The following is a 27,708-nucleotide window of genomic DNA, read 5'->3' as shown; positions in this document are numbered from 1 at the left end:
TAAATGAAAGGCTGGGGGTTGGGCTTCCTAACAGGAAAGTGTAAGGCTTCTGTAATCCTCTCCATGGCACCGCTATGACTTCTGGGCTATGCAGTGTAGATGCTCCCCATCCCACAATGCCAGTGCCTGAACCCCATACACCTAAGCCTGGGCACTGTCCTATGGAGAAGGGCGTTTCCAGACTAATTCCAACTTTCTGGAAGTCATTATCTGCACTCTGTATTCTGGGGACCACAGTGGGGTTTTCAGAGAGACTTACTGTAGAGTACACAAATACACATTATTATTATATAATAACAGTTTTCAGGTGTAGCCCAACTGAAGTTTTGGTTTATGTCAGATAAATACATTCCAGGTATGTACAAAAGGTGATCAAAAACATGCAGTTGGTTTTCTTCAGAAAACAGATACAGCCTGAGTAGAAAAGCCTGTCTCTTGCCAGCTGGCTTCCAGAGAAGGACCCATACTCTCTGTGGGGAGGCAGTGGTCCCTCTGCAGAGGTCTGACACACCCCCCCCCTTCTGGGTTGGACCTAAAGCTCATGCTCCCTACTGATTAGTGAACTCTGGCTCTGACCAGCAGGGGGCGTGTCACAGGGCACATCATGTATGTATTGCAGTCTGTTGCTCTTCCATGATGGCTGCTCTATTGAAATGTTTTTTTGGGAGAAGCTGTCCTCAATATATGAATATCACAATTCTTCTTTCTCTACAGCCATATATACAGTGCGTTATCCTGCTGCTTCTCCTGCGCCACCTAGAGGTAAAGAATGGAGGAAAATCAATTAGAAAGGATTCCCTGTTCAGGTAGAATACATTTTTTTTTGTTTGGAAATTAATTGAACAGATTGAATGTAATATACAGTGATCACAAGGAGGGGGCGCTGTGACTCCTGGCCCCTACTGCTCTCCTCCCCCACTAACCTGCTTCCACAATTTCCCTCCTCCGATCAACTGTACTGGCCTACTGGTTATGTTTTTGGATAGATTAGATATGTTATTAATTTAATTTTGTTTAATTTTTTAATCAATTTTTGGAACAATTTGAATTGAGATGGTTCGAAAAATAATCGACCGATTGAAATTCTGTGTGAAGAATAGCTGGTTGTTAAGGAGCAGACTGAGAAGCCGGCCGCCGCATCCTTAACAACCGATGACTCATCAGCTGTCAACGGCTTCCCCACTGACAGCTGAAATGTAAACAAAATAATGCTGGCAATGAAAAATTTTGAAAAAAAAAAACAGCGTGGCCCCCCCCCCCCCCCCCCCCATCCATACCAGGCCCTTCAGGTCTGGTATGAGTTTTAAGGGGAACCCATGCCAGTATTAAAAAAAAACACGGCATGGGGTCCCCCCTAAAATCCATACCAGACCCTTATCCAATCATGCAGGTCAGGAAAGGGAAGGAGCAAACTAGTGCCCTCACCCCCTCCTGAACCATGCCAGTACACATGCCCTCAACATTGGGGGGGGGGGCACTCGCTCTGCCCCAAACCACCTTGTCCCCATGTTGATGCAGCGGCCTACTGCAACCAGCTATTCTTCACACAGAATTTTAATTGGTCAATCATTTTTCAACCAACCTAATTGCGAATCGTTCCAAAAATGTGGAATTCATTAGAAAACGAATAAACAAAGTGAAATGAATTTCACCAAAATTTGTTACTATTTCATTTGGAGATTCGGATACATTTGTATCTTCGAATAACCAAAAATCGGTCCCAATTCACATTCGGACCGAAAACGGATTGCACATGTCTAATCATCCGAGAAGTTCCACCAAATGCACCGTGGACGGTGGTTGTCAACTTGAACCTGTTTTCTTGGATCTCCTGTCTGATAGGCCTGTGGATACATCATGAACATCAGAAGACTGGATGGAACCCAGAGTCTTCCTCCGCAGTCACTCTTGTTTCCACTCAGGGCCGGTCCTGCTACTAGGCAAACTAGGCACGCTACTGCTGCCTAGGGGCTCCCGGCCGCTGGTTTCCCTCCGAGTCTGCATGCTCTGCAGGCTGCAGCATGTAACTAACTCAGTCTCGGGCAGCCGGCCCGTTTGACCAGTAGTGTAACTAGAGACAAGGGAGCAAAGCCGATGCTTCCTGTATAGCGCCACATCCTGTCACATGGGCAGGGCAAATGGGGTGGAGTCGAGGGTGGATCCATTAGAGCGGCAAAATGAGTTTTCACATAGGGTTTCACATAGGGTCTCAAAAATCCTTGCACCAGCCCTGTTTCCACATTTTTGGGCTAGCAAATGAAATAATGTCTTTGTTCAAGATGGCGGCCAATACAGTTGCCTCTGATTTGACTTTTACTTTCTCTGGGCCACAGGACGAAAGATAAGAAAGGCAAAGCATGGAAGTTCACCGAGGTCCCGGAGGATGAAGACGAGGACGTCCGGACAGAAAGAGCGCGGGTTGGCGAGTACATGGCATCCGACTCTTATGAGGTACGGACATCCTGGACAGTAGTACCTCCTTTGTAGTGCAGTTTAACTCATTAGGTCTCAGTGTGGTGTTACCGGTCATCGTCCAGAGCCGTATCCATGGACTGTGTGCCCTCTTGTTACATTGTTTGTTCTATTATCTTTGTGATATCACAGTGATGATGGATAGAGATCCCTAGAGGGGTTTATTTAAAGGACTAATGGGGTTGGGTTCATTTTTATTTATTTATTTTATCTCTTTTTACTATATGCTATAAAAAATGTGCCCCTTTATAATGGGTAAACTTGTAGAGCAGTTACATAGTTAGTAAGGTTAAATAAAGACACCAGTCCATCCAGTTCAACCTGAGTGAGTGTCTACAATTGTCCCTATCCCTGTACATTGTACACTCACATCAGTCCCTACCTTCAAGGAGCCCACAATCCAAGGTCCCCATTCATATACTAGGGGCCAATAGTGGACAGAAGCCAATTAACCTACCTGCATGTCTTTGGAGTGTGGGAGGAAACCAGATTTCCCAGAGGAAACCCATGCAGGGACAGGGAGAACATGCAAACTCCAGGCAGGTAGTGTCATGGTTGGGATTCAAACCAGAAACCCTTTTTACTGTTAGATGAAAGTGCTACCGACTACACCACTGTGCCACTAAGTGATAAATGTATAGAAGTGTAGACAAATGGCTGCAGAGAAGATTGCTTTGTAGCTCCCTTTGTCTAATTGAAAATTTTACTGAGACATCTGATAGGGGGGATGGAGCACAGTGCTAATTATATGAAAAGGAGACAAGTGCGACACCTGCTGGCTGGACAGAAAACTGCATAATATTAATATTATTTATTACTAGTAATATTATAATAATATTAATATTAAAATACTAATGTCCATATTTGTATACCCAGAAAAAATAATAATATAATATAAAATATTATAATATAATTGAGATTATATATATATATATATATATATATACACATACACACACACACATATATACTTTTAATGGTATGCGGACATTTTTTATTATTATAATGTGAATATTATTTATGCAAGTAACCAGGTCTATCCTCAAAGAAATCGCCAAACTAATCAATATGTAATGCAAAGGGGTTACGGTACAGTTAGCATAATCTTATAGCCAGTAATAAAGATAGCAGTGCACGGTGTCAGTAGAGCAGTGGACGGTGTCAGTAGAGCAGTGGACGGTGTCAGAAGAGTAGTGGACAGTGTCAGTAGGGCAGTGTATGGAGTCAATAGGGCAGTGGGTGGAGTCAGTAGAGTAGAGGACGGTGTCAATAGGGCAGTGGACGGTGTCAGTAGGGCAAAGAAAAGTGTCAGTAAGGCAAAGAAAAGTGTCAGTAAGGCAAAGGACGGTGTCAGCAGAGCAGTGGACGGTGTCAGTAGATTTTTAATATTTTATTTTACAAAAATGTTTTTTATTATTTTATACAATATTATATTTTTACATCTTTTAGGAAGCCCCATTCGGGGGCTGGGGTGATATATCAGGGTTCTACACAGACCCCTGATGTCTCACTTTTGAGACAGAGAAAGAACCTGAGGACAGAGATTCCCCACTACTTTTCTTGGCAGCCTCAGCTGCAGTGGACAGTGAATGAATGGGAAGTGCTCTGTGCTGAGGCTTCCTGTTCATTCACAAGCTGAAGCATAGTAATCTTCAGGCCCAGAGTGACACAACTCCCACACATGTCCATGTTGTTTTCGGTCTTTTTAAATCTGCAGCTTTCACAAAAAGAATCCCAAATGATCCCACCATGAAGATCATTGTTGAGATGTAGGGTGACAACTAGGGATGAGTTCGGTATTGGATTCGCGCGCATGTTCGACTCGAACATCGGCCGTTCGTCTGTTCGGCGAATTCAGAACTTTGTGGACCGTTCGCACCAAATTCGTGTGGCACGAAGGGTCCACAATGCACTACGCCATCGCAGTGCGTTGCTGGCTCATGATTGGCCAAGCATGCACCGTGACCCCGCATGCTTGGCCAATCACAGCGCCGGTAGCGAGGAGAGCCATAATTGGCCACCGGCAGGATGCCGGTGGCCAATTATAGCTCAGGGGGTTTAGTACACGCCCCACACTATATAAGGCCGCCAGCGCGGCGGCCTTGTGTAGTGTGTTGGCATGCAGGGAAAGAGCTAGATAGGCAGGGACAGTGTGTTCTTTTCTCAGCCATCTGTAGGAGTTAGTGGGTGTTGTGTGACTCCAGCACAGTATACACCTGTATCTACCCTTTATTGCTGTTGCTCTCTAAGACCCCTTTCACACTGGGGCGGTTTTCAGGCGCTACAGCGCTAAAAATATCGCCTGAAAAAACCGGCCCCTTTCACTCTGGAGCGGTAGCAGGATGGTGAAAAAATATATTTGGAAACTGCTCCTACCCATTGAAATCAATGGGGCAGCGTGGCTATACCGCCGGCAAAGCGCGGTGCTTTGCGGGCGGTTTTAACCCTTTTTTGGCCGCTAGCGGGGGTTAAAACCGGCCTGCTTGTGGCCGCATACCGCCGCTAAAACGACGGTAAAGCGCTGCTAAAAATAGTGGCACTTTACCACCGACGCCCACACCACCCCAGTGTAAGAGGGGCCTAATACAGCCATCTGCAGGAGTTAGTGGGTGTTGTGTGCTTCCAGCACAGTACAATATACACCTGTATCTACCCTTTATTGCTGGTGTTCTCTAATACAGGCATCTGCAGGAGTTAGTGGGTGTTGTGTGCCTCCAGCACAGCACAATATACACCTGTATCTACCCTTTATTGCTGGTGTTCTCTAATACAGCCATCTGCAGGCATTAAAGTGGGTGTTGTGTGCCTCCAGCACAGTATACACCTGAAGATAGTATACCCCTTATTGCTGGTGTTGTCTGTTGCATATCTTGCATATTAGCCTTTAAAATTAGCACTTTTGATTTCGAACGTTCGAGTTCCATAGACTTTAATAGAGTTCTAAAGTTCGTACGAATTTTAGGTCCGTTCGAAGGTTCTGGTACGAACCGAACCAGGGGGTGTTCGGCTCATCCCTAGTGACAACCCTCTATAAACTGTGCTCCTACGTTGTCCCCCCGTCAGATCTACACACATTACCTGGGCATGGCCTGTTGTCACTGTTGTCCAGAGCAATGACGTGCAGCCAACACTGGAGGGGGGTGCATGTAGAAAGTAAGTGGCTGAAAGAAGCCGAAGGAGATCCGCATCATTGAGATGCAGGAAGAAAGAGCACAAATGGTTCGTTATACTCAGAGCTTTACCCAACTAAATGTCATTCATTGAGGGTTTCCATCTACATGAACCTTTGTCTCTCCCAGAAACCGGCCATCATGGTGAGCGGATTACACAAAGAGTACAATGAGAAGGGGAAGACCATCGTGGGGAAGACGATGAGGAAGCTGGTGGTCAATAACATCTCCTTCTGTGTAAGGAAAGGTAAGTCCCCCCCTCCCCCCCCCCCCATCCATCTCTGTACACGGGAAGTGGTTGTCACCATCGTAACATTTCCTCCAATTCCAGGGGAGATTCTTGGGCTGGTGGGACCCAATGGATGCGGGAAAAGTACGATCCTGGACATGATGGTGGGACAGACGGAGCCGAATGCTGGGAAGGTCAGCAAATGTTCTGATTGTTAGTATTCTGTGTAATGTGGAAAGAGAACCTGTCATAGTGCAACAGAAGAGGGGAGTTCGAGGCTTGTCCAAAAAAAATCCCAACCCAAAAAATTTACATGTAGAAGCACAGAAGAATCCAGAATATTAAATAGTTGCAGAGTTTTTCCTTTCCATAGAGCTCTCCCTTCTTCTGAGCTAATCGCTGTCTGTGCTGGCCCAGCTCTTCCTAGAAGTCATATGCACCTTCCAGGGATTCAGAATGATCTCAGAGTCTCATACTGATGTCATCTATATACATGTGTTTTCAGATCTGGGTTGGAGATCCGGGCCCGACAGAGACAGCAGGGGGCCCAATACGATATGTGGGGTACGCACCTCAATTAAACCATCTGTGGCCGGAGATCAGAGTGCAGGAACACCTGGAGACCTACGGCTCCATCAAAGGCATGAGCCAGAGCAGCCTGAAAGAAGTCATAGACAGGTGAGTTCTATGCGGTCTCATCCGACAATGTCATTATTTAATAGAAGGATCCAGATCTGGAGGCCCAGAGATCATGAATTCTATGTACATTATATCTTCTTAGGGGCCACCCCACTCAAAACTTGAATGGTGGGAACCCCTCATAATGGGCACAGCAGGTGTACAGACCTGGGAATTCAGCTCAGGGATGGTGGGAACCCCTCATAACGGGCACAGCAGGTGTACAGACCCGGGAACTCAGCTCAGGGATGGTGGGAACCCCTCATAATGGGCACAGCAGGCGTACAGAACTTGAAATTCAGCACAGGGCTGGTGGGAACCTCTCATAATGGGCACAGTAGGTGTACAGACTCGGAAACTCAGCTACAGTGAGTGGGCAGAGCTGGAAATTCACGGACTGGAGTGTCTTATGCCCCGTACACACGACCGGACTTTTCAACATTAAAGGTCCGACGGAACGATTCCGGCAGACCATTCGATCGTGTGTGGGCTGCAGCGGACTTTTGATTTGCAAAAATCTGTCAGACTTTAGAAATGGAACATGTTTCAAATTTTTCCGCCGGAACTCCGCCGGACCCAGTTCCTACCGAGAGATCCGCTCGTGTGTATGCTTGTCCGACGGACAAAAACCGACGCGAGGGCAGCTATTGGCTACTGGCTATGGACTTCCTTATTCTAGTCCGATCGTACGTCATCACGTTCGAATCCGTCGAACTTTGGCGTGATTGTGTGTGGCCAAGTCCGTTCATTCGGAAAGTCCGTCAGAACTCCGCCGAAAGTCCGTCGGACCTAGTCCCTCGAAAAGTCCGGTCGTGTGTACGCGGCATTAGAGATAAAAGCGTATAGTAGGGTCCCCCCCCCCCCTCAACCCTCTGTGCTCACACACACCTGCAATGGACTGGACCTTTATGTTTGCTGGGATTCTCACTATGACCTTGTTTTCAGAATAGTAGAGGCTCTGGACATGAGAGAGGACAGGCAGAAACCTACCAAGAAGCTGTCAGCGGGAGCCCAGAGAAAGGTGATTTCTCCCATTAGATATGCACCTTGCATTTCCATTCTTCTGTTTCCGCATCCTATGGATAATTTAATGTCATTCCTCTAGCTGTGTTTTGCCGTGAGCATGCTGGGTAACCCTGATATTGTGCTTCTGGATGAACCTTCCACAGGGATGGACCCTAAAGCCAAACAACAATTGTGGTGAGTACCTTGGATGTACAGTATTACCTTTATTGCTAAAGCATATTCCACAGCACTGTGTATAGCACCATGTCTACTTGTTCCTCGCCTACTAACCCCAAAGTAAGCATCATTCTTCCCACTGACCACCAATGTAAAAGGAGATTATGCCCACTGACCCCCAACCTAAATGTCATTCTTCCCACCGACCCTAAACTAAGAATTAATCTTCCCACTCACCACCAATTTAAGAAGACACTCCACTCTGACCCTAAAGTAAGGAACATTCTTCCCACTGACTACCAATGTAAGGAACATTCTTCTCACTGATCACCAATGTAAGGAACATTCTTCTCACTGATCACCAATGTAAGGAACATTCTTCCCACTGATCACCAATGTAAGGAACATTCTTCCCACTGATCACCAATGTAAGGAACATTCTTCCCACTAATCACCAATGTAAGGATCATTCTTCTCACTGATCACCAATGTAAGGAACATTCTTCTCACTGATCACCAATGTAAGGAACATTCTTCTCACTGATCACCAATGTAAGGAACATTCTTCCCACTGATCACCAATGTAAGGAACATTCTTCCCACTGATCACCAATGTAAGGAACATTCTTCCCACTGATCACCAATGTAAGGAACATTCTTCCCACTAATCACCAATGTAAGGATCATTCTTCTCACTGATCACCAATGTAAGGAACATTCTTCTCACTGATCACCAATGTAAGGAACATTCTTCTCACTGATCACCAATGTAAGGAACATTCTTCTCACTGATCACCAATGTAAGGAACATTCCTCCCACTGATCACCAATGTAAGGAACATTCTTCTCACTGATCACCAATGTAAGGAACATTCTTCTCACTGATCACCAATGTAAGGAACATTCTTCCCACTAATCACCAATGTAAGGAACATTCTTCCCACTGATCACCAATGTAAGGAACATTCCTCCCACTGATCACCAATGTAAGGAACATTCTTCCCACTAATCACCAATGTAAGGAACATTCTTCTCACTGATCACCAATGTAAGGAACATTCTTCCCACTGATCACCAATGTAAGGAACATTCCTCCCACTGACCACCAATGTAAGGAACATTCTTCTCACTGACCACCATAGAAAGGAACATTCTTCTCACTGATCACCAATGTAAGGAACATTCTTCCCACTGATCACCAATGTAAGGAATATTCTTCTCACTGATCACCAATGTAAGGAACATTCTTCTCACTGATCACCAATGTAAGGAACATTCCTCCCACTGATCACCAATGTAAGGAACATTCTTCCCACTAATCACCAATGTAAGGAACATTCTTCTCACTGATCACCAATGTAAGGAACATTCTTCCCACTGATCACCAATGTAAGGAACATTCCTCCCACGGATCACCAATGTAAGGAACATTCTTCCCACTGACCACCAATGTAAGGAACATTCTTCTCACTGACCACCATAGAAAGGAACATTCTTCTCACTGATCACCAATGTAAGGAACATTCTTCCCACTGATCACCAATGTAAGGAACATTCTTCTCACTGATCACCAATGTAAGGAACATTCTTCTCACTGATCACCAATGTAAGGAACATTCCTCCCACTGATCACCAATGTAAGGAACATTCTTCTCACTGATCACCAATGTAAGGAACATTCTTCCCACTGATCACCAATGTAAGGATCATTCTTCTCACTGATCACCAATGTAAGGAACATTCTTCTCACTGATCACCAATGTAAGGAACATTCTTCCCACTAATCACCAATGTAAGGAACATTCTTCCCACTGATCACCAATGTAAGGAACGTTCCTCCCACTGATCACCAATGTAAGGAACATTCTTCCCACTAATCACCAATGTAAGGAACATTCTTCTCACTGATCACCAATGTAAGGAACATTCTTCCCACTGATCACCAATGTAAGGAACATTCCTCCCACGGATCACCAATGTAAGGAACATTCTTCCCACTGACCACCAATGTAAGGAACATTCTTCTCACTGACCACCATAGAAAGGAACATTCTTCTCACTGATCACCAATGTAAGGAACATTCTTCCCACTGATCACCAATGTAAGGAACATTCTTCTCACTGATCACCAATGTAAGGAACATTCTTCTCACTGACCACCAATGTAAGGAACATTCTTCCCACTGATCACCAATGTAAGGAACATTCTTCTCACTGATCACCAATGTAAGGAACATTCTTCCCACTGATCACCAATGTAAGGAATATTCTTCTCACTGATCACCAATGTAAGGGACATTCTTCTCACTGATCACCAATGTAAGGGACATTCTTCTCACTGATCACCAATGTAAGGAACATTCTTCCCACTGATCACCAATGTAAGGAACATTCTTCTCACTGATCACCAATGTAAGGAATATTCTTCTCACTGATCACCAATGTAAGGAACATTCTTCTCACTGATCACCAATGTAAGGAACATTCTTCTCACTGATCACCAATGTAAGGAGCATTCTTCTCACTGATCACCAATGTAAGGAATATTCTTCTCACTGATCACCAATGTAAGGAACATTCTTCCCACTGATCACCAATGTAAGGAACATTCTTCTCACTGATCACCAATGTAAGGGACATTCTTCTCACTGATCACCAATGTAAGGAACATTCTTCTCACTGATCACCAATGTAAGGAACATTCTTCTCACTGATCACCAATGTAAGGAACATTCTTCCCACTGATCACCAATGTAAGGAACATTCTTCTCACTGATCACCAATGTAAGGAACATTCTTCTCACTGATCACCAATGTAAGGAGCATTCTTCTCACTGATCATCAATGTAAGGAACATTCTTCCCACTGATCACCAATGTAAGGAACATTCTTCCCACTGATCACCAATGTAAGGAATATTCTTCTCACTGATCACCAATGTAAGGAACATTCTTCTCACTGATCACCAATGTAAGGAGCATTCTTCTCACTGATCACCAATGTAAGGAACATTCTTCCCACTGATCACCAATGTAAGGAACATTCTTCCCACTGATCACCAATGTAAGGAACATTCTTCTCACTGATCACCAATGTAAGGAACATTCTTCTCACTGATCACCAATGTAAGGAGCATTCTTCTCACTGATCATCAATGTAAGGAACATTCTTCCCACTGATCACCAATGTAAGGAACATTCTTCCCACTGATCACCAATGTAAGGAATATTCTTCTCACTGATCACCAATGTAAGGAACATTCTTCTCACTGATCACCAATGTAAGGAGCATTCTTCTCACTGATCACCAATGTAAGGAACATTCTTCCCACTGATCACCAATGTAAGGAACATTCTTCCCACTGATCACCAATGTAAGGAATATTCTTCTCACTGATCACCAATGTAAGGAACATTCTTCTCACTGATCACCAATGTAAGGAACATTCTTCTCACTGATCACCAATGTAAGGGACATTCTTCCCACTGATCACCAATGTAAGGAACATTCTTCTCACTGATCACCAATGTAAGGAACATTCTTCTCACTGATCACCAATGTAAGGAACATTCTTCTCACTGATCACCAATGTAAGGAACATTCTTCCCACTGATCACCAATGTAAGGAACATTCTTCTCACTGATCACCAATGTAAGGAACATTCTTCTCACTGATCACCAATGTAAGGAACATTCTTCCCACTGATCACCAATGTAAGGGACATTCTTCTCACTGGTCACCAATGTAAGGAATATTCTTCTCACTGATCACCAATGTAAGGAACATTCTTCCCACTGATCACCAATGTAAGGAATATTCTTCTCACTGATCACCAATGTAAGGAACATTCTTCTCACTGATCACCAATGTAAGGAACATTCTTCTCACTGACCACCAATGTAAGGAACATTCTTCCCACTGATCACCAATGTAAGGAACATTCTTCTCACTGATCACCAATGTAAGGAACATTCTTCCCACTGATCACCAATGTAAGGAATATTCTTCTCACTGATCACCAATGTAAGGAACATTCTTCTCACTGATCACCAATGTAAGGAACATTCTTCCCACTGATCACCAATGTAAGGAGCATTCTTCCCACTAATCACCAATGTAAGGAACATTCTTCTCACTGATCACCAATGTAAGGGACATTCTTCTCACTGATCACCAATGTAAGGAACATTCTTCCCACTGATCACCAATGTAAGGAACATTCTTCTCACTGATCACCAATGTAAGGAATATTCTTCTCACTGATCACCAATGTAAGGAACATTCTTCTCACTGATCACCAATGTAAGGAACATTCTTCCCACTGATCACCAATGTAAGGAACATTCTTCTCACTGATCACCAATGTAAGGAGCATTCTTCTCACTGATCACCAATGTAAGGAATATTCTTCTCACTGATCACCAATGTAAGGAACATTCTTCTCACTGATCACCAATGTAAGGAACATTCTTCTCACTGATCACCAATGTAAGGAACATTCTTCTCACTGATCACCAATGTAAGGAACATTCTTCTCACTGACCACCAATGTAAGGAACATTCTTCCCACTGATCACCAATGTAAGGAACATTCTTCTCACTGATCACCAATGTAAGGAACATTCTTCTCACTGATCACCAATGTAAGGAGCATTCTTCTCACTGATCATCAATGTAAGGAACATTCTTCTCACTGATCACCAATGTAAGGAACATTCTTCTCACTGATCACCAATGTAAGGAACATTCTTCTCACTGATCACCAATGTAAGGAACATTCTTCTAACTGACCACCAACGCAAGGGGACACGTCGTCCATTGACTGCTAAGTAATTCTGGATTTTCCATCGCTTATTCTCAAGGCCAAGAAACCAGGTGATGGTCCAGTGTCATTCTAACCCTTCAAAGTTCTGCTTCCCATTGTCTATTCTGTGGTATTCTATCTTCTCCTCTATGGCCTCATACAATGTAACTTGTTAATGAGTTCTGCTGGGTCACGATTCTCATGCATAGTTCTTTGTCTAGGAAAGTCATCAGATCTGCGTTCAAAGGGAAGGAGCAGGCCGCTGTCCTCACCACGCATATCATGGAGGAGGCCGAAGCCATCTGTGACCGGGTGGCCATCATGGTTTCTGGACAGCTGAGGTGGGTGATGTTCTTATGTAGTTATTCGGGTTAAAAAAAAAAAAGACAAGTCCACCTAGCTCCGACATCACAATGCTGAATTTGGATCTAATAATCCAACAGTAATCGTTATTTTAACATTTGGCATTGGGGTATTTTTTTAAAGAGTATCTGTCATTCGTTTGACATGAGATAATAATACTCCGTTCATTGCCTCTCTGAACTCCTATGTACCTCTCCTCAGATATATCGGCTCAGTTCAGCATCTGAAGAGTAAATTTGGTCGGCACTACAGTCTAGAGCTGAAGCTGGATGCAGATGCCGGGACCCAGCAAATGGAGATCCTACACAGGGAGATTCTCAAACACTTCCCCAATGCCTGCCGCCAGGAGAGGTATGTCATTAAATAAATCTATGTAATAATAATAGAATATACATATATTTATCTATTGTATTGTGCATGATGTCTGCATACACATTTATGGTTCTGTGTTTGGTAAAATAGTTCAAAAACCTTCGTGGGTTGGTGCCATCCAGTGTGTGTTGTATCTTTCTAAACAGCTTCCTATAGTACATTGGTTCCCAAATACCCCCAACAGGTGCTTTATAACAATGCCAGTGGTTTGGGATTTTTTAACAGTTATTTTATCTTAGGAAAATTCACAAAACATGGCCTGTTGGGGGTGCTTGAGGATTATTAAACACCCCTAAAGTCACTTGGTCCTCCAGAGCAAAATATCCTGTCCCACCCCTAGAACTGGCACCACCGAATGCCATGGCACATGCTCATCGTACGGGTCCTTCTCTCATCTGTTGCTTAGAATGTGATATTCCCAGCAGTATCATTAGGTTTACTGCCCTGTAAGTCTCATCTGTGGTAGGTTTCAGAAGACCTAAACTCAATGTTCTTCTGTCTTCCAGCTTTGCTTCATTGATGTCATACAAAGTTCCAAAGGAGGACGTCCAGTCCCTATCACAGGCCTTCTTTAACCTGGGACAAGGTAGCGGCTCTTCTGTTTTCCATTTATTCCAGTCATGTTATATTAATGGAGACATAAGGACAATGTGCTATATATAATAAATGTCCTAATTGAAACTCAGCCCCCCACCCCAAAAAAATGGAAGCTGAACATACATGGTGCGCAACTCTGTAGAATCAGTCTTACAAGAGCTACAGAGCTCTAATATCCAGCCCAAGCAATTCCTTGGCCTCCAGTACATCAGCACTCTTTGGTCAAGGGCACGCCCCTAACTTGCTGATTGGGAAAAAAAAGAGTGGCACACTAATGGCGCACCCCTTTGCTTTCTTGTACTGCCAGCACATGTGCTCTGCTGTAGAGTCTGATTGGCTGTTAGTACTGGCCCCACCTTCACTACATCATAGTGCTACTGATCAGGAGAGGGCTTATGGCAAGGCAAATGCCAGCACTTATACTTGATGGATTTAAAAATAGATTTAATTTTTAAAGGTAATAGTATAGTTCATTCAGGTTTTATTCTGGTACATGTGTACACTGTATGGCCAGAAGAGTGTAGACACCTGACCATCACACCGACCATCACACCCTCCTGTTCCTCCATCCATCACATCTGTATGATTTTGTTGGACACCTCATTCCAAAACCATAACCATTAATATGGAGTTGTCCCTTTGTGTTTAACATCCTCCACTCTTCTAGGGAGACTTTCCACAAGATTTTGGAAGGTGTTTGAGGGACGTTGTGCCCGTTTGTAAGGTCAGGTACTAATGCTGGATGAGAAGACCTGGCTCATCCATTGCTGTTCTATTTCATACCAAAGGTGATCAGTAGGGGATGAGGTTGAGGCTCTCTGCAGGACACTCAAGTTCCTCCACACCAAACTGGTCACACCATGACTTTATGGCGCTGCTTTGCAAATGTAATGCTTTATATGTGCATTTTAAGTATGTATTCACACATGGAGGTGAGAGGAAAGCTCTCCAAAGTGAGGGAAAATGCTTTCTTGTCATTAGAGAGGTTGACCCCATTGGAAGACTTCCCATCTTATTATGTGGCCTCTGTAAAATTTAGAAATTCCCATTACTTGGCAAATGGATACCAGGAGCTTGTTGGTTGTCCCATTCCAAAACCATAACCAATATGGAGTTGTCCACGACCTCTATGGCCATTATTATGGAGTTCCCCATATTATATGGAGTTGGCTGACCTTTGTACAACATCCTCCACTCCTCTGGGAAGGCTTTCCACAAGATATTGGAAGGTCTCTTTGGGAATTTGTGTCCATTTGTGAAGTACTGATGTTGGATGAGAAGACGTGGCTCACCCCTGCCATTCCAATTCATCCCAAAGATGTCCGAGAGGGTTGAGGTCAAGACTCTGTGTGGGACACTCCTGTTCCTCCATCCATCACATCTGTATGAGCTTATTGAACATCCCATCCAAAACCATGTCCATTAATATGGAGTTGCCCCCTCTGTAGACATTAATATGGAGTTGCCCCCTCTATAGACATTAATATGGAGTTGCCCCCTTTATGTCTATAATATCCTCCACTCCTCTAGAAAGGATTCCACAAGATTTTGGAGGGTGTCTGTGGGAGTTTATGCCAATTTGTGAGGTCAGGTACTGATGTAGGATGAGAAGACCTGGCTTACCATCCTACGTCAGTACCTGACCTGGCTTACCATCAGATTTCCAATTCATCCCAAAGGTGTTCAGTAGGGATGAGGTTGGGGCTCTGTACAGGACACTCAAGTTCTTCCACACCAAACTGGTCATACCATGTCTTTATGGAGGTGGCTTTGTACACCGGGGGCACACTCGTGGTGGAACAGAAAAGGGTCTTCACCAAATTGTTACAACAAGGTTAGAAGAGCACAATTGTCTACAATGTTCACATACATTATTATTCTTATATATGTTCTTATTCAACATTAAAATTTGTATATAGGTTTTTTCAAGTGGCACGCAGTATAACAGGATAGTACAGTACAAAGTAGGATTTCTGTACTCCCCGTAAAACCCTTTCTTCTGAGTTCATTGAGGGACACTGGTCTCACTGTGTTTAGAAGATCATGCTCTTGGTAGTGCTTTGCTATAAAACTGAGGCATTCTGGGCAGGAGTTTTAGAGGCTATCCTGAGCCGGTCTACAGTTTTTTCATTTGCCAGTGTCCACATCTCCTGTAGGCGGCAGTTTAACCAGAAGCGTTCAGAGTTTCCTGTGTCCCTCAAAGGACTCCAACAAAAGGATCTTTTCATGAGTACTCAAACCCTGCTTTTTTAATTTTGTACTGTCTTGTCAAACGGAGTACCACTGAAGTAAGAACCTGCAAATCTATATATCAAATACAGTTATGATAATGAGGTCTAGTAAGCAGGTAAAATGTTGTCGTGAAAAGTAACACACTGAAACCAATTTTCAAGAGATCAGCACAACAAATCAAAGTGTGCAAATACAATCTCATCTCTGTGTTGGCTTCTTGTTGCAGTGAAACGTACCTTCAATGTAGAGGAGTACAGCTTCTCCCAGTCCACGCTGGAACAGGTAACAGTTCTGAACATGTTTTAAGGGGGGGACTATTGGGGGGACTATTGGATCTCCTTTAATCTCTTGGGGCCCATTCACACCATACGGTCTCTGGCATAGACAAAGCCCAATGTAAACATAAAAAGTAGAGCTTCTTCACAGCCCAGCCACCAATCAATTTCAAACCTGCCTTGGACATTTCACAGTCTTTAGGAAGTACACCCCCATGGACCCTGTCAGGAGCTCTGTGTACTTTTGCAGCTGTGGATAATCCAGTTTAAGGTAAAATGGCAGACCTGATTTTAATATGGCTGTAGTATATGTTAGAGGGTATTAGTGGATCACCGATTGGTTACTGGTGCCCAGTGCTTTTTTTTTCAGAAATAGGGTACAGGTTCTCCCAAATCCCCCTCTCCCCCACCCTACTTCAAGCACCAGCCTTTGTCTACGCCCTGTACCCACCTTCCTTGTATCACTCCTTACAGTTCCAGGTATCATGTTGTGGAGTAATTTGTATGTAAAGGCAGAAAAATCGATCCCCTGCAATTTGCATCCATAGATCCCCCCCCCCCCCCCCCCGGCATCCAAAAATTCCCCTTAGCAACAATAGATCCTTTTTTAGTAAAAATAGATCCCCAGCAACAATAGACCCCCCCCCCCCCATAACAAATTACCCCCCAGAAACAAACATTTCCCCCCAGGAACAAGTTAACCCCCCCTTGCAACAATAGTTCCCCCACCAGCAACATTACATCTTCCAGCAGCAAGCATAAATAAACCCTCCACCAACAAGCAAAAATAGACCCCCACCAATACAAGAACCCCCCCCCCAGTGACAATGGATTCTTCTGTAGTCAGCAGTAATAGACTCTCTAGAACACCCCAGCACCCCTTGCTAACACATATGTGCTGGAGGTGCGGGAACAATGTACCACCACGTTCCCGCCGAAGAAGTGGTGACATTTTTTGGTCCCAGTCCTTCCTTGTTTGCATTAGGTGGTCATCACCTCATCCAACATTTTCAGCAAAATTATAAAGATCGTGACACCCTTTCAGCCGCCCTCCAGATAATTCTGGGGGAAGGTCTGTTGGGCGGGTTGGCTTTACCATCAGAGTGCCACTGTACAAGTTATCTAACCAGCAATTGCCTGTATATCCCTCAGTCAGGACCTCAATCAACAGTCAGATGTCTGCGCATCCTCTGCCATTTTGTCTATGGGCCTCATTCTCCGGTAATGCCTTGTCTTCCCTCTTTTAGGTTTTCATCGAACTGGCTAAAGAGCAAGAAGAGGAGGACAATTTTGCAACCATGAACAGCACGCTCTGCTGGAACCGGAGACAGGAAGACTCGGTGGCCTTCTAAATGCTGCACCCAGCCGTTGTACGCAGCTGGGACATCCACAACTTACTCCATACGAGAGGGGGCATCACCACACTGCCCGCTATAAGGCTGCAGACTGGTGGAGCGGCAAAGGACTGAGGACTCCCAGGCTGTGCCACGTTTTCTGTTCTAGACTGCCGACTTTATAGGCAGAGATTACGGAGCGCTGCAGGAGTTAGGTTCATGTACAAAGTCCTGAAATTCAGGTTTTTAGGGTTCATAAAGCACCTCATAATTTATTTAGCGCTTTAATGTGTTACAGTTCTCACCCATCGTCATGACCTCCATTCTATTATGAGCATACTCTAACAGAAATGCATTGAAGAAACGTCAGTTTTTACTATCTGTTCATGGAGGTGTCCCACAGATAGAGCTTTTATGGGACTGAGCGTAGAAGAGACGGAGCGTGCTCTGGGATGACATTCTGGGATATCTTCTCGTTGCTAGAAGGCCTGTCCTTGGGTGGACGCCTGACATTGTATTGACTTAAAGGGGATGTCCAGTTCTAGAAGAAAGCCGTCCTTGCTTGTGACCACCCCCCCAGAGACATAAAAAAGTTGAGAGAACTTCAATGACTTGAGTAGGTCAGACCGAGAAGTTCAATGGCTTCTGTAAGTCAGACCAAGAAGTTCAATGGCTTTCCTAGGTGAGACCGAGAAGATAAATGGTTTCTGTAGGTCAGAACGAGAAGTTCAATGGGTTCTGTAGGTCAGACCGTGAAGTTCAATGGCTTCTGTAGGTCAGACCGTGAAGTTCAATGGCTTCTGTAGGTCAGACCAAGAAGTTGAATGGCTTCCGTAGGTCAGACCGAGAAGATAAGTGGTTTCCCTAGGTCAGACCGAGAAGTTCAGTGGCTTCCCTAGGTCAGTCCAAGAAGTTCAGTGGCTTCCCTAGGTCAGATCGAGAAGTTCAGTGACTCATGTAGGTTAGACCAAGAAGATTAGTGACTTTTGTAGGTCAGGCCGAGAAGTTCAGTGGCTTCTGTAGGTCAAACCGAGAAGTTCAGTGGCTCCCGTAGGTCAGACCAAGACGTTCAGTGGCTTCTGTAGGTCAGACCGAGAAGTTCAGTGGCTTCTGTAGGTTAGACCGAGAAGTTCAGTGGCTTCTGTAGGTCAGACCGAGAAGTTCAGTGGCTTCTGTAGGTCAGACCGAGAAGTTCAGTGGCTTCTGTAGGTCAGACCGAGAAGCTCAGTGGTTTCCGTTGGTCAGACCGAGAAGTTCAGTGGCTTTCGTAGGTCAGACCAAGAAGTTTAATGGCTTCCGTAAGTCAGACCGAGAAGATCAATGGCTTTTGTAGGTCAGACCGAGAAGTTCAATGGCTTCTGTAGGTCAGACTGAGAAGTTCAATGGCTTATGTAGGTCAGACTGAGAAGCCCAGTGGCTGCCTTAGGTCAGACTGAGAAGCTCAGTGGTTTCCGTTGGTCAGACCGAGAAGTTCAGTGGCTTTCGTAGGTCAGACCAAGAAGTTTAATGGCTTCCGTAAGTCAGACCGAGAAGATCAATGGCTTCTGCAGGTCAGACAAGGAAGTTCATTGGCTTCTGTAGGTTAGGCCAATATGTTCAGTGGCTTCCGTAGGTCAGAGAAGTTCAATGAGTTCCCTAGGTCAGATCACGAAGTGGCTTCCGTAGGCCAGACCGAGAAATTAAGTGGCATCTCTAGGTCAAACCTGCTAAGTTCAATGGCTTCAGTAGGTCAGACCGAGAAGTTCAATGGCTTTCGTAGGTCAGATAGAGAAGTTCAATGGCTTTCGTAGGTCAGATAGAGAAGTTCAGTGGCTTCTGTAGATCAGACCGAGAAGTTCAGTGGCTTCTGTAGATCAGACCAAGAAGTTCAGTGGCTTCTGTAGATCAGACAGAGAAGTTCAGTGGCTTCCATAAGTCAGGCCTCATTCAGAAATGGGTTCATCAGCCTGGGGGAGCATGCAGATCTGGGACGTTGGAGACAAAAACCCATCTCCTACATGTTCCTGGTCCAGAGATTAAAGCAGCATTTAACCCAAAAATGTAATATATTGCAGCTTACCTGTCTCTAGATGTGGTTAATTTTTTTGGCTTTATTTTATTTATTTTTACCCGGTGATCCTGTCAGTTAGATTTTTTTCCAGAGTGAGGTCACCCTAGGATAGGAAGTGCGCTACTTGCAGGATCACCAGGTGAAAATAAAGGAAAAAAGCCAAAAATGAATGTAGCCATCAGCATGGACCCTTCAGATAGACGTGGAGCCTTCATGTAAACTGGACATCCCCTTTAAAGCATTGTTTTGTATTACCTCAAGTCTTCCGTATCTGTACGTCTACCATTGCATACACAGTGGAGGAGGGGCTCGTCTTACCATGGGGTCTCTTCCACAATTCTTGAATGTTTTCTTGTGTTTCCAGGTAGAAACACAAATCTCTGCACTGAAATCTTCTCTTTTGGATTTTATAAATCGCATATCATGTGACCACGGCGAGGGGGAATCGATAAACCCCTCCGCTCATTTTTTGTCCCGATATTACAGAAGGACTCCACCAAAAAACAGGAATCCCCAAAGCGGAGCATAGCTGGTCATGGCGGGTCAGGCTATGCTTGGAGGACACTCAGACTTTATCTATCTGTGCCTGCAAGGCTCCACTATGTACGATTGCTGGTGCAGAATGAGTCCCTCTATGAGCACATTGAATGTATACTAGAGTCCCCCCTACTGACCAATGAAAGCACTGCACCATTGACTAAAGAGGCACTCCTGCCTGTAAACAAGTTGCAAAAATGTTCTTCTAAAGGCAGACTGTCATAAAAATGATTTTATCCACCAATACGTTTCTCGAAGTGCCTGCATGAATGTATAAATGTGTTCCTGAGTCACGTGTGGAGCCCGGCCATGGTCCTGACTAGGACATCGCCTCAGTGCGCACTTCATGTATAGAAGCCGCTTCATTGTGAACAGCACCCAACAACACAGTGCACCTCAGCGCCCAATGTGCAAGTCTACATGTATGCACCTCAGCGCCCAATGTGCAAGTCTACATGTATGCACCTCAGCGCCCAATGTGCAAGTCTACATGTATGCACCTCAGCGCCCAATGTGCAAGTCTACATGTATGTTCTAATGCCATTTATCAAATATTCGTTGGATGAATCTCAAATACATTCATGCATGCTGCACCAACTGAGGCTGTAATGTCTCTGATTGATCCCTTAGATCTGGGGTCTTCTAACTTTCTAAATAAAGTGCCAGTTTACTGTCCTTCAGCATTAAGGAGGGCCAGAATGTGGCCGGCGAGAGTAGAAAATGTCCTCATGTCAGTAGAAGTAAAGAATGCCTCATCTTTGGTGTCAGTGGGAGGAATTATACCTCAGTAGGAGTGTCAGTGGGAGGAATAGTGCCCCATCAGAGGTATTGGTGGAAGGAATAATGCCCCATCATTGGTGTCAGTGGGAGGAATAGTGCCCCATCATTGGTGTCAGTGTGGGGAACATTACCCCATCATTGGAGTCAGTGGGAGGAATAATGCCCCATCCTTGGTGTCAGTGGGAGGAACATTACCCCATCATTGGAGTCAGTGGGAGGAATAGTGCCCCATCATTGGTGTCAGTGGGAAGAATAGTGTCCCATCATTGGTGTCAGTGAGAGGAATAGTGCCTCATCATTGGTGTCAGTGGGGGGAATAGTGTCCCATCATTGGTGTCAGTGAGAGGAATAGTGCCTCATCATTGGTGTCAGTGAGAGGAATAGTGCCCCATCATTGGTGTCAGTGTGGGGAACATTACCCCATCATTGGAGTCAGTGGGAGGAATAGTGCCCCATCATTGGTGTCAGTGGGAAGAATAGTGTCCCATCATTGGTGTCAGTGAGAGGAATAGTGCCTCATCATTGGTGTCAGTAAAAGGAATAGTGTCCCATCATTGGTGTCAGTGAGAGGAATAGTGCCTCATCATTGGTGTCAGTGAGAGGAATAGTGCCCCATCATTGGTGTCAGTGAGAGGAATAGTGCCCCATCATTGGTGTCAGTGGGAAGAATAGTGCACCAAGGGCTGGATAAAAACAAGCAAGGGGTCGCAGTTTGGAAACCACTGCTCCAATGGGTAAAATGTTTTTTTTTTTTCTGAAATTCCTCAGTGAGAAAATTTACCATGTTTTGGGCACTAGATGGAGCTGATGATCTGAGGGGTAATCTAGGAATTGGAGGCAGAATTCATGCAGAGTGCATGGAGGTGCTTGACATTCATCCAACAAATCTTATATAAATAGACCCCTTAGTGCACTGGGGTGCCATGAGCCGCCCGAACCGGCCTGTAATGTACACCTCTAAATGAAACAAAAAATCATTCATTTCATCTTTTTTAGATACAAAATGAAACGTGTTCTGGTAAAAAAAATATACAAAAAGCAAAATATATTCACAAGAAGACAAAGGTGTGGGAATATCTGAGGGATTCTTGCAGGCTTTAGAGATTTGCATAGAAAGCTTAGCCAGACTTTTCCACACATATGACATGTTAGGGCCAGGGCACCAAGAACTTACCCCCCCCCCCCCCATACCAATATGCCTATACAGGCTCTTGGAGTGTCTGCTGCGCCCAATACTAGATGTTCAGAGGTTGCTCATTGCCATAGGCGAGAAGTGAAAACAATTCTGTAATAACTGAAGGTCAATGGTTGTCCACATGCATTGAATCTGTTGTGCGGTGCTACAGAAGACTGTCAGAGACTGCAGACATACTACAGGAGATGGTCAGAGACTGCAGACATAGTACAGGAGATGGTTAGAGACTGCAGACCTACAGGAGATGGTTAGAGACTGCAGACCTACAGGAGATGGTTAGAGACTGTAGTCATACTAGAGGAGACAGTCAGAGATTGCAGAAATAGTACGGGAGATGGTCAGAGACTGCAGACATACTACAGGAGATGGTCAGAGACTGCAGACATAGAACAGGAGATGGTCAGAGACTGCAGACATAGTACAGGAGATGGTCAGAGACTGCAGACATACTACAGGAGATGATCAGAGACTTCAGACATACTACAGGAGATGGTCAGAGACTGCAGACATAGTACAGGAGATGGTCAGAGACTGCAGACATAGAACAGGAGATGGTCAGAGACTGCAGACATAGTATAGGAGATGGTCAGAGACTGCAGACATAGTACAGGAGATGGTCAGAGACTGCAGACATAGTACGGGAGATGGTCAGAGACTGCAGACATAGTACAGGAGATGATCAGAGACTGCAGACATACTACAGGAGATGGTCAGAGACTGCAGACATAGTACAGGAGATGGTCAGAGACTGCAGACCTACTACAGGAGATGGTCAGAGACTGCAGACATAGTACAGGAGATGGTCAGAGACTGCAGACCTACAGGAGATGGTCAGAGACTGCAGACATACTACAGGAGATGGTCAGAGACTGCAGATATACTACAGGAGATGGTCAGAGACTGCAGACATACTACAGGAGATGGTTAGAGACTGTAGTCATACTAGAGGAGACGGTCAGAGACTGCAGACATAGTACAGAAGACGGTCAGAGACTGCAGACATACTACAGGAGATGGTTAGAGACAGCAGACATACTACAGGAGATGGTCAGAGACTGCAGACATAGTATAGGAGATGGTCAGAGACTGTAGACATAGTACAGGAGATGGTCAGAGACTGCAGACATAGTACAGGAGATGGTCAGAGACTGCAGACATACTACAGGAGATGGTCAGAGACTGCAGACATAGTATAGGAGATGGTCAGAGACTGTAGACATAGTATAGGAGATGGTCAGAGACTAGTCATAGTACGGGAGACAGTTGGGTTGGTCACCACAGCTGTAGACAGATTCCTATAGCGAGAGGCAAACTCCTAACATTTCCTGGGGTGCGGTGGATCCTTCAAGAGCCTGTACAGGGCATATAGAATGTAATACGATTGTGTTACTTACATATTCCTGACGTTACCTTTGATGGATATGTGAGTGACCCCTCTAGATGGTATTTGGAAATGCTGCCCCCTTGTGGATTGTGCAGGTCACAGGCAGGTGTGAAGAATAGTCTGGACATACACATCAGACATATATACATATATACATATATATATCTCTATAAGAAACCTATATACTGTAATAGAGTCTAATGACATACTACCTATTTTATGCTGCCAGTTGGGCATGAGTAAGCCCATTAGGTTGAAACTGACCCCCCTCGTTACTACTAACCAATCAGGTTAAAGCTATCATTTTACTGGCCACCTCCCACTATTATGATTTGGTATGATATCTGCACACAATGGGGTTGATCCTGTAATTGGTTGCCATGGGTATTTCTGGGATGTTTCCATTACAGATAAAACATTTTACCTTGTTTAGATTTCCTGTAAGATTCAACCCTAAAAATCCAGCAATGTCTATGTCCCAAATCTGACAATGGCAGCCAATCAGAATCCATTTTTTTTGCTGATGACTTTGGTAAAGAGAAGTTTGGTTGAGGTCACGCTTTACATCATCGCTGTCACTCTTCACAATGATGCAAAGGATACGTGTCTACCAACCAATGTCTCCAGCCACGTCTGATATTTCAGCTGAGTGGAGTCTGACAGACTGAATTTGGGTCTCCATGCCAAATGGTGGTTCAGCAAAGTGCTGCTGAAATCGGCTCCTGGTGCCTTCTCCGGGTGGGAGGAGCTGGGAATCCTTCTAGGGAGGGAGGAGCTGAAAACCCTCCTGTGGGTGGGAGGAGCTGGGAACCCTTCTATGAGTGAGAGGAGCTGGGAACCCTTCTATGGATGGGAGGAGCTGGGAACCCTTCTCGGGATGGGAGGAGCTGGGAACCCTTCTCAGAGTGGGAGGAGCTGGGAATGCTTCTCAGGATAGGAGGAGATAGGAAGCCTCCTCAAGGTGGGAGGTGCTGGCAACCCTTATCATAATGAGGGAAGCTGGGAAACCATCTCAGAGTAGGAGGAGCTGGGAAGCATTCTCAAGATGAGAGCATCTGGGAACCCTTCTCAGGATCAGAGGAGCTGGAAACCCTTTTCAGGATGGGAGGAGCTGGGCTAAGGGTGGGAGGAGCTGGAATCCTTTCGCAGAATGAGAGGAGCTGGGAACCCTTTTCAGGATGGTAGGAGCTGGGATCCCTTTTACGGGTGGGAGGAGCTGGGAATATTCCTCGGGGTGAGAGGAACTGGGAACCCTTCTCAAGATGAGAGGATCTGGGAACCCTTCTCAAGATGAGAGGAGCTGGGAAACCTTTTCAGGATGGTAGGAGCTGGGATCCCTTTTATGGGTGGGAGGAGCTGGGAATATTCCTCAGGGTGAGAGGAACTGGGAACCTTCTTTAGGGTGGGAGGAGCTGGGAACCCTTCTCTAGATGAGAGGATCTGGGAACCCTTCTCAAGATGAGAGGAGCTGGGAACCCTTTTCAGAATAGGAGGAGCTGGGAACCCTTCTCAAGATGAGAGGATCTGGGAACCCTTCTCAAGATGAGAGGAGCTGGGAACCCTTGTCAGAATAGAAGGAGCTGGGATCCCTTCTGTGGGTGGAAGGAGCTGGAAACCCTTCTCAGAATGAGAGGAACTGGGAACCCTTTTTAGGATTGTAGAAGCTGGGATCCTTTTTATGGGTGGGAAGAGCTGGGAACCCTTCTCAGAGTGGGAGGAGCTGGGAACCCTTCGCAGAGTGGGAGGAGCTGGGAACACTTCTCAGAGTGGGAGGAGCTGGGAACCCTTCTCAGAGTAGGAGGAGCTGGGAACCCTTCTCAGGTTGAGAGGAGCTGGGAACTCAGGTGTGAAGGTCTCCCCACATGACTTGCAAAGAAAATTATGACATTGGTAGGTGATCACGGAATCCACCCAGGACTGACCATCTGTATATAATAAGGGGCTGATCTTCTGTTGTAGATGGCAGTTTATGAATGACCCAATGTGATCAAGTGGATCCCATGGGACATAAGAAGGGACTCTGGGGGGGGGGGTGAAGCTTCTCGAAATGGTAGTGCAGTCAGCCAGTAGCAGATGCACATCATTGGTCCTCGTTGTAAAATTGCGGCACTTCTGTGTGTTTACCAATAAACATGGATTGCACTGACAATACGATGCTGTTTGTGTCCTTTGTGTGTCACATTTCATCTCTGAGAAAAGTGTCGGCGTGATATCTTTGTGTTCAGCATATTACACTTTAAAGAGACCCTGTCACCACACCACTGACTCCATCAACAACCTTCTCAAGAAGGGTGAGAAAGTGCCCACACTGGGGAGCTACAGATCATTGAGGGAACCATGAATGGCAACATGTACTGTGACATACTGAAGCAGAGCATGATCCCCTCCCTTCAGAGACTGGACCGCAGGGCAGTATTCCAACATAATGACCCCAAACACACCTCCAAGACGACCATTTCCTTGCTAAAGAAGCTGAGAGTAAAGATGATGGACTGGTCAAGCATGTCTCCAGACCTAAACCCTATTGATCATCTGTGGGGCATCCTCAAACGGATGGTGGAGGAGCGCAAGGTCTCCAACATCCACCAGCTCCGTGATGTCATCATGGAGGAGGGGAAGAGGACTCCAGTGACAACCTGTGAAGCTCTGGTGACCTCCATGCCCAAAAGGGTTAAGGCAGTGCTGGAAAATAATGGTGGCCACACAAAATATTGACACTTTGGGCCCAAACTGGACATTTTCACTTAGGGGTGTACTGACTTTTGTAGCCAGCGGTTTAGACATTAATGGCTGTGTGTTGAGTTATTTTGAGGGGACGGCAAATTCACACTGTTATACAAGCTGTACACTCACTACTTTACATTGTAGACAAGTGTCATTTCTTGACACACAGACACACGTGTTGTCACACGAAAAGATAGAAGAAAAGATTTACACAAATGTGAGGGGTGTACTCACTTTTGTGAGATAAAGTATATACATCCAGTCCACTCCAATATTGTTTCAGGACAATGTCACCAGCATTCATCCATGTTGCTTTATTTTTCTCAGCGGTTTCTCTAACACGATGACTTCCTATGATCCTCATCTTCATTTAGCAGGCAAAATGGGGTACATTTTTCTGAGGTACTTCAATCAGAAAATGTACTGAATTCTGACCACTAGATGGCGCTAGCGATTTACACCAATCAGCCATAACTTTATGACCACCCACCTAATATTGTGTAAGTCCCCCTTTTGCGGCCCTGACCCGCTCCAGGCATGGACTCCACCAGACCTCTGAAGGTACGCGCCATGCTGTCAGCGGTAGATCTTTTAGGTCCTGTAAGTTGTGAGGTGGGGCCTTCATGGATCGGACTTGTTTTTCCATCACATCCCTATGGTTGCCACCTCATCCCTTTCAACCCGAACACATATGAATTACACAGGTCCTGTGGCTGATTAAGGTGGTAATTAAACTCACTTGTTGCCTTATCTGCATTCAATTAGCCTCAGAACCTGTGTAGTTCAAAGGTGTTCGGGTTTAAAGGGATGAGGTGGCAACTCTACACATCCCACAAGAAGCTCAATGGGATTAAGAACTGGAATTTGGGGTCCAAGTCAACACCTTGACTTGGTTGTTGTGTTCCTCAAACCATTCTTGAACCATGTTTGCAGTGTGGCCGGGCATATTATCCTGCTGGAAGAGGACACTGCCTGCCGGGGAATACCGTTTTCATGAAGGGGTGTCTAATTGGTCACCAGCAATGGCATAGTAACATCCCCATGAATGGCACGAGCCAAGGTTTCCCAGCAGAACATCGCCCAAAGCATCGCATTGCCTCCTCTGGCTTGCCTTCTTCCCCCTACCACATCCTGGTGCCATCTCTTCCCCAGGTAAGTGACGCACCCGGCCATCCACATGATGGAAAAGAAAACGTCATTCATCAGACCAGGTCACCTTCTTCCATTGCTCCGTGCTCCAGTTCTGATGCTCATTTGCCCATTGTAGGTGCTTTAGGCTGTGGACATGGGTCAGCATGGGCACCCTGACCTGTGTGCCACTACACAGCC

At 45.2% G+C, this 27,708-nt stretch overlaps 1 protein-coding gene and 1 long non-coding RNA gene across 4 annotated transcripts in view; one reads left to right on the top strand and one right to left on the bottom strand.

Annotated features, from left to right (window-relative positions):
* ABCA5 (ATP binding cassette subfamily A member 5) overlaps positions 1-25,804 on the top strand; it is a 175,782-nt gene extending 149,978 nt beyond the window's left edge. For 2 of the 3 annotated variants that reach the window (XM_077458668.1, XM_077458667.1), the window contains 12 exons: positions 715-806; positions 2,334-2,451; positions 5,772-5,889; positions 5,974-6,065; positions 6,377-6,549; positions 7,495-7,570; positions 7,655-7,749; positions 12,758-12,877; positions 13,101-13,250; positions 13,778-13,857; positions 16,327-16,382; positions 17,623-25,804. In XM_077458668.1, the coding sequence (XP_077314794.1) occupies positions 715-806; positions 2,334-2,451; positions 5,772-5,889; positions 5,974-6,065; positions 6,377-6,549; positions 7,495-7,570; positions 7,655-7,749; positions 12,758-12,877; positions 13,101-13,250; positions 13,778-13,857; positions 16,327-16,382; positions 17,623-17,727 (1,275 nt within the window). In that variant the 3' untranslated portion in view covers positions 17,728-25,804. Of the gene's footprint in view, positions 1-714; positions 807-2,333; positions 2,452-5,771; positions 5,890-5,973; positions 6,066-6,376; positions 6,550-7,494; positions 7,571-7,654; positions 7,750-12,757; positions 12,878-13,100; positions 13,251-13,777; positions 13,858-16,326; positions 16,383-17,622 lie in introns of those variants that run through there. The other variant, XR_013263453.1, reaches the window with a different exon arrangement.
* LOC143935063 (uncharacterized) overlaps positions 311-27,708 on the bottom strand; it is a 33,949-nt gene continuing 6,551 nt past the window's right edge. The window contains exon 3 of the long non-coding RNA XR_013263454.1: positions 311-756. This is a non-coding gene — a long non-coding RNA (uncharacterized LOC143935063). The remainder of the gene's footprint in view (positions 757-27,708) is intronic.

This window comes from Lithobates pipiens, unplaced genomic scaffold, assembly GCF_037356315.1.
Source record: "Lithobates pipiens isolate NorthernLeopardFrog02 unplaced genomic scaffold, aLitPip1_a1.2 Scaffold_28, whole genome shotgun sequence".
NCBI classification, from domain to species: Eukaryota; Metazoa; Chordata; class Amphibia; order Anura; family Ranidae; genus Lithobates; species Lithobates pipiens.
The sequence above is the reverse complement of the archived record's forward strand: the minus strand, read 5'-3'. Positions and strand labels throughout refer to the sequence as shown.